The following is a 7,732-nucleotide window of genomic DNA, read 5'->3' on the forward strand; positions in this document are numbered from 1 at the left end:
AACTGGTGAAGTTTCAGTCAACAAAACATTTCTGGACGAGACGATGACTCAAAAAATCTGCTTAGAAATCCTCAACAGAGACGCTCATGTGCGCCAAACCTGCCTTAGAAACATCATGTTTTTAGGTTTTCACAGTGTCAGAGTGACCCAGTGACAGTTGTTTGAACATTCACAGGTTCACTGCTAACAGGAAGTGCTAACGGCTAATTCGGCTTAAGTTTTGAAGGAGTTCTGGTATTTTTTTGCAGGTTTTTTTTTTTTTGGTTGTTTTTCTGTTTTAAATCAAGTTTAACTGTTTGGTTGAACTGTTCCTTTAAGTTCATCCAGTTGTTATTTCTGTTTCTCTACATGTTATTTTTACCTAAAACATTTATTAATTTACAGATGAAACATGATGTACAAACTTTATGTTGTTCAGAGAAAAAAATTCAAATCCAGAAAAAACATTAAAGTCTTATTAAATACAAAAGTTTATTTTGGACACTTTTGTATTAAAAAAAATCAACATTCAGATTGTGATTTTTTTTTTTTTATGTTGCTGCAACAAAACTTTACACTTTATTTTTTGTGAAAAACTTTATTTAATGTAAGTGAAAGAATCAACAGTCAACATGTGAAACAACAACAACAACCTCGACACGCGGAGCTGCAGCGACCGTCAGCAAACAATCTGATCAGTTATTGATCCGCTTTGAGACGAAAACATCAAAACTCTGTCGTCACTTTCTTCAGTGTTTGTTTCTGTTCATTATTCATCACACTCATCAGTCCTGCATCATCTTTATATTAAAGACAATAACACTCAGAACAAGAACATTTTTGGACCCATTGTGAAGAACCGAGGGAACCAACCGACACCTTAATCAATACGTCTTAAAATCAACAATTTAAAGGATGATTCCACGGCTGAATGTGTCATCGCTTCAGCATCACCTCACAACTTTTCACTCTCTTAATTTAAGAGACATTTTAAAGGTAATTTATTTTCTGTGTGCTCCTGAAGACGAAACAATGGTCGATGTTTAATGTTTTATATCAATCAGCTGATCAATTGATCCAGAAGAAAATCATCAGCTTGTCTTTTACATCTGTGATCACATTTTTATGATTTCTGAGCGTTTTAATTCAATAGTTGAGTTTTTATTTCAGCACATGTGCATTAAAATTAGGTTAATTAATTTAGAAATGTTGCATCACAGCTTCCAGCAGCACCGCCCAACATGAGGCCCGCGGACCAGAACCGGCCCGTCACAGGTTTGATCCGGGCCCTGCAGGAAAATAAAGAAAACCAAGCGCTGCGTTTTTTTCTGCTTTATTTCCGTGACGTAAAAATGATCTTTAAATACGTGAGAGCTCGAATGATTAACTGTGTTTCCTGATCTGAACAGGAAGCACAATAAGCTCAGTACGGAAGCCCAGAGGGACAAAAGAAATTCAGATTATCCTGAGAAAACATCAGATTTACAAACTGGATCCCTGGAGTTAGTTTTTGTCCTCTCCGGGCCTCCGTACTGAACTCTGTGCATCTTAGCAACACATGTTAAGAAGTTGTTTGTTTTGGACCAAAGATGAACTCAGTCGGTCGTCTGAGAGGAAAGTTTGGGCCAACAGCCGATCGATCGACCAGGAAAATGATGAACAACGAACAGTGAAGCTTTCGTGATGCGTTCAGTGATCATTGTAAATGTGAGTTTGTGACAAATGAGGTAAGAAAAAAAAGGTAATTAAAGCATTAAAAACATTCAGGATGAGTTGAAACAATCATGTTTCAATCATGTTTTTCATTTTCACTGAAAACTGTTAAAATCGTGACGACGTGACGTTTTCTAACATCCGGAGAACAAACTGACGAACAGCTGACGTTCGTCTCTGTGGTGAATCGATGAGTCGTGCAGCTCCGGTCCGGACGGTTCAGGAGGTTCAGAAGTCGAAACACTTCATGATGGCGTCTCTGTCGAACTTGAAGCTGAGGAAAGTCTTGGAGGAGAAGCTCTGCAGGTCTCGGTCGAAGCTGTCCTGCAGCCGGCGCGGTTGGATCCTCTTGTCGTCCTTCTTCAGCTGCTGGCTGCCGGAGCCGTTGTTGTTCTTGACTTGAGGAGAGTCCTGACTTCTCCTCTCGTTCCCTCTTAACTCGTACTGACCCAAAGTCCTGCCCGGCTTCTGTTTGCTCCAGGCCTCTCCTGGGATCGCCTCGGTCCCGGCGAGCCTGCGAGACTTGGACCGGCTGTCTGCGGGTTTTCCTGGAGTGTTGGAGAAGTCCTCGTCGCTGTCCGTGGACTCTCCTCTCAGCCGGCTGATCCACTCCCTCAGAGGCCTGATGAACGGGATAGCCATGAAGAACCGGTTCGGGGCCAGACCCAGCTTGGATTTGGGGGTCATGTCGTTCCGGTGACACGGAAGCTTCTCGATAGGAAACCATTCGATGTTCCGGATCTCCTTCCGGGTTTTGGGGTTAAACTTGGTGTCCTTGGACACTCCCGGGATGATGTAGAGCCGGACCACCTGGTCAGTGATCTTCTGCTCGATGTACCGGTCTTTACAGATGCGGTTCTTGATATCGAAGCCGGTCTCCTCCAGCACCTCCCGCACCGCGCAGTCATGCGGAGCCTCGTCCTCGTTCACCTTCCCCTTCGGGAACCCCCAGCCGGACTTGGCCAGGTAGCCCTGAACCAGCAGTGCGTTCTCCAGGTTTTCATCCAGGATGATGGCTCCGTACGTGGGCACCCCCATCTTGTACTCCTTCCACTGCTCCAGGACCTTCTGCACGTCCTCCCCGTGCGGCAGCAGGAAGGGGCAGTGCTGGAAGACCGCCTTAGCAAAGTCCCTGATCCCGCAGTGAGGAGCTCCCGGGGTGTTCTGCATGCAGAAGTCCAGGTAGAACCAGTGGGCCAGCTCGATCTGGAAGCACACCCGGATCGCGTTGTCCCGCTCCTCGCTGGGGATGTGCAGGATGAAGCGGCTGCAGAGGTCGTCCAGGAGTCCGGTGGGAATCTCCGGCCTCTTTGTGTCAATGTTGGAGGAAAACATCCCGCCTGTCCGTCAGAACGTCCACAGACGGATCAACAAGGCCCCGGAGAGGAGAGCTACTCCCGCATGTGAGACTCAGCGGCTCCGCGACTTCAGTTCTGATCCAGAAACTTTCTTCTGCGACCAAAACAAACCAACTAGTCCGCTCCGCTTCCGACAAACCGCGCTGCATGCTGGGAGGAAGCTCATACTACGTCACGACTCAACTGAGGCTGCGGCTGCGCTGTGGACGCTGGCGTCATCAAGCTGGACAGAAACAGGAAGCACAGACCGGAATATATGTTTAGTTTAAAAATAAAAGCACAACGTTAACATTTACATTTTTTTTACCCCGTGTTTTTCTTTTATCTTTTGGTATATATACTTCAACTAGATTTTATATTTTATCTTTTTTATTTAGTTTTTTAATTATAACTTGTTTTTATTCTATTTCCTATTTTCATGTTATTCTATTATATTTCATTATTTTGTTTTCATTTGAATCTATTTTATTATACTTAATTGTATCATCTTTATTCAGTATCAGAGAAATGTAAAAACATGCAAACAGGATGCCAGGATTTTTCTTTTATTTTTGTATTTTTTTTACAAACTCTCAAGGCGTAACAAAAATATAGAAATAAAAATAATGCAAACAAAAACGACTGCAAACAAAAACGACTAAATATATGAAAACATCAAGTGAAATAAACACATAAAATAATTACATTTAAGTAAATTGCCCACATATTAAAAGTGGAAAAATCACTGCAATAAAAACAAATCAGCAGAAATAAGATGAAGACACTGTGAAATATTTATGTGTTTTTGTAGATCTCATCAATATTAATATTTGATATCAGATTCATTTACACTAACGCGATCAGAGTGACGCGTTTATTATGAAATCCACCGGAAGTTGGAGAGGGGTCTGGCTGCAGACCTCCAGTGTGGAGTCGCTTCCGGTGCAGCCTCCAGTCTCAAGACTCAGGATGTGGTTATTATGGAAGGATTCAAAATCTAACTGTCATGTATCATCACAGTAACAGCGTTACATACATTAGCAGCTGTTAAACATTATAAAATGGTTTGGTGTCGACCTGTATACTGAACATATAAGGAGTAGTTAACGTTTATAATTATCAGAGAACGTTTCAGACGTTGTTCTTGGTTCATCTCTATGTCCTGAATATATCCGTACGTGTGTGAATGTGTAAATTAAAGACATTAACTTGTAGCACTTCGTAGAAGGAGCTTTATAAAGTTCACTCTGTTGACTCGTATCAGCTCACGGGGCGGATCTGCCTCCTCCAATATGGCGGCGACGTATCGCAGCAGTGACCGCCCACTTTTTTTAACGGCTCAGTTCCGGAAGTGAATTTGCCATTCATTTACTCCATTGACGGTTCATAAAATCCTTATATAAAGAGTTTTAGGCCTGGAACCAAGCCAATCAGCTACGATATGAATCGTGACCATAACACTTTTAATTCGGCGCAAAAAAAATATGGAAAACGGAGAAAAAAGCGAAGAGACAAGACTGTACATAATTGTCTTAAGAGTAAAGGAACTACTCCTCCCATAAACCATTGCAAATGTAACAGCGACTTCTCTGATTGGTGGAGCTCGCTGTTACCATGGAAATGTTTACCGAACCCGCGAATTTCATATTCGGTTGAACCCTTTCGAAACTCTTCTCCTCACCTCTAAACGAACGCAGCAGGTCAGAACGTGAAATCATGGCGGCTCTGTGGTAAAAGATCGTAGAGTTCAGTGTTAGCAGTAACTAGCTAACATGAACTTCGCGTGTTCGGTAAACATTTCCATGGTAACAGCGAGCTCCACCAATCAGTCGCTGTTACACTATAGGATTGTGGGTAGTGTAGTACTTCCCCATGACATCGCGAATAAAACGTGTTTTTCTTAAAACAAGGTTGATATCAAACGGACTTGTGGCTTCTACGGGATCATGTACCATCGTTTCACAATCTAATAGCTCGTGGTAGGTCTACTTTGGATGGTTACGACATTATGGCCAACTAGAAACATTTGCATTTCCTACGAAAATACAATCCTCAATCTGCTGAACATACTGCCGAAAATGCATAAAAGTGTGAGAATGTTGAAAAAAAAGGCGAAAAGCTGAAGATTAAGAGGGAAGGAAGATGTTAAAATGGTGAAAGAAGGCAAAAAAGGTGAAAAGTTAAAGGCTGAGAAGGACCGAAAAAGGTTAAAAAGGTGAAAAAATATGAAAGGCTGTAGAGTAAGAGGGCTGGGAAGAGGTTAAAATGGTAATAAATATGAAAAGCTGTAGAATAAGAGGGCGCGAAGAGGTCAACGCCGGAGCCAATGCCGGGGTCAACGCCGGGCCCGGGTTCCGAGCTCTGCCGAACCATATGGAATATGTCAACCACAGCCGGACCATCTTACGGCGCCCACTGCATGCATTAAGGTATGAGCAGTAGCGCTACCAGCTTCATGGCCATAATAAAAACATAAAGGTGTGTACACTACTTTGCGAGCGTAATCCCAATGCATTGGTCGCTAAAAATAACAATGATCGCGTCCTAAGATGAACTTTCTCATCGCATGTATTCATTGTGGAACATTATAATAAAGGAGGACATTATGGACGGTAAATCTGATGAGCCGGTCGCGGAAAACGCCGCCGTCACTGCTTCAAGTGAAGTGGGAAATTCAAGTGAAACACACTTGGGTAAAGGTAAAAGAACTGTTAAACTAACACATAAGGCTTTCGTTGAAAAGTTGGACAAGGTACAACATGTAAGAAAAGATAAATTAAGCAAAGTAAAAAATATAACAAAGGTAAATGAAGAGCCTATGCATAAAAGCAGTGTTGCAGAGGTAAAAGGTGCACTGGAAAAAAATCTTTATTTTTGTGAAGAAGCAAAAAATGCTCATGATTCTCTGGTGCCTTTAATGCCCATTGAAGAGAGTGGGAAACAAAATACATGGTTTGCTCAAAAATGTTGGTTGAAATTTGTTTCATCGATGATGTTAAACAATGGTTGAGAAATAATGAAACGTTGGTGATGTGGTTGATGATGTTCATCCTGATGACAATATATCAAATGTTGCCAGTAAACGTTCTCACCAAAAAAGCACAAATTCAGAAAAAACATTAAATTCTTATTAAAATACAGAAGTTGGTTTTGGTAACTTATGCATTAAAAAAAAATCTACATTCAGATTATTTAATTATTGTTTTTTTGTTGTTGTTGCTGCAGCAAAACTTTGAAAAATAAGTTTTTACACTTTATATTGTTGTGAAAAACTTTATTTAATGGAAGTGAAAGAATCAACAGTCAACATGTGAAACAACAACAACAACAACAACAACAACAGCCTCGACACGCGGAACGCAGCGACCGTCAGCAAACATTCCGATCAGTTAGTAGCACATGAAATTCGCGAGTTCGGTAAACATTTCCATGTAACAGCGAGCTCCACCAATCCGTCGCTGTTACACTATAGGATTGTGGGTACTGTAGTACTTTTCCATTACACCGCGAATAAAACATGTTTTTCTTAAAACAAGGTCGACATGGATGACAAGCGGACTGGACAGCAAATATGGACATTTTCCTCAGGAAAGGGCAGAGCCGTCTGTACTTCCTCACAGTGATGTGCCCTCGTGGCCCAACCGTTGAAAAACGCGTGCTAAAGTTTGAAATATATATATATATACACTTTATATATATATATATATATATATATATATATATATATATATACACTTTATATATATATACTTATATTGTTGTTGTGGTCTGAAAACAGACGCTTGACAGACGCTGCTGTGAGGAAGTCGTCTGTGAATCAAACCTTCAGCCTGCTGCAGTTAAGAAGACACAGTAAGAGAGGAGCGAGCGAGAGCTTCAGCTACACATCCACCATGTTTTATGTTTTATTTAACTTTATTTTAGAGGTAACAGTAGACTTTATACACTTGAACCGAGGTGACCTAAATAAGACGTGAAACATCGAGAACACGCTTCAGTTTGTCTCAAAACATCAGAGAGGAAGACGCAAGATTCATGACCAATAATAAAATGAAAGATGTATCTTTTAAGATAATTCACAGATTTTACCCATCAAAAGTTTTTTTTTTACGTTTCAAAAAGAATATAGATGTGAACTGCTCTTTCTGTGAAGGACAACCTGAAGATGTTTTTCATTTATTTTGTTCTTGCCCCTCCTCTACCAAATTATGGGAAGATATTTGCAACTTGATTTCTTTTTGTATTGAACCACATTTTTCCTTTTGTTTTGAACATATATTGTTTGGCTTTATTGATTATTCATCTGCGAAAAAAACAAACAATTTTATATCATCAAGCTCATTATACATTTAGCCAAATGGCATATCCACAAATGTCGATACACTAATCAGAAACCTCTTTTTTTTCAGCTTTGAAAATGAGGCCAAACAATATATTAAAACAGTTAAACATTCCACTAATATGAAAGCCACTAAGACTTTTGATTTCTGTGCTCTCTTTGTAATGTATTTATGTAATTGTAATATGATAATCTGAAATATTGCCTCTGAATGTACGTAGCCCCCTGGCGGTTGTCTACACTGAATTGTATTGCTCTGTACTGCACTGAATTTCTTAATAAATATTTATAAAAAAAAAATAAAAAAGGCTGCGGCTGCGCTGTGGACGCTGGCGTCATCAAGCTGGACAGAAACAGGAAGCAC

General features: G+C 40.6%; 1 protein-coding gene across 1 annotated transcript; it reads right to left on the reverse strand.

Moving 5' to 3' along the window:
* Positions 1-557: 557 nt before the first annotated feature.
* On the reverse strand, positions 558-3,236 carry dcp2 (decapping mRNA 2). The gene has a single exon (XM_030409000.1). It carries the CDS (start codon positions 3,025-3,027, stop codon positions 1,921-1,923), a length of 1,107 nt encoding a protein of 368 aa, XP_030264860.1. The 5' UTR covers positions 3,028-3,236; the 3' UTR covers positions 558-1,920.
* Between the last annotated feature and the right edge of the window lie 4,496 nt (positions 3,237-7,732).

The sequence above is a fragment of the Sparus aurata genome, chromosome 23 (genome assembly GCF_900880675.1).
Source record: "Sparus aurata chromosome 23, fSpaAur1.1, whole genome shotgun sequence".
NCBI classification, from domain to species: domain Eukaryota; kingdom Metazoa; phylum Chordata; class Actinopteri; order Spariformes; family Sparidae; genus Sparus; species Sparus aurata.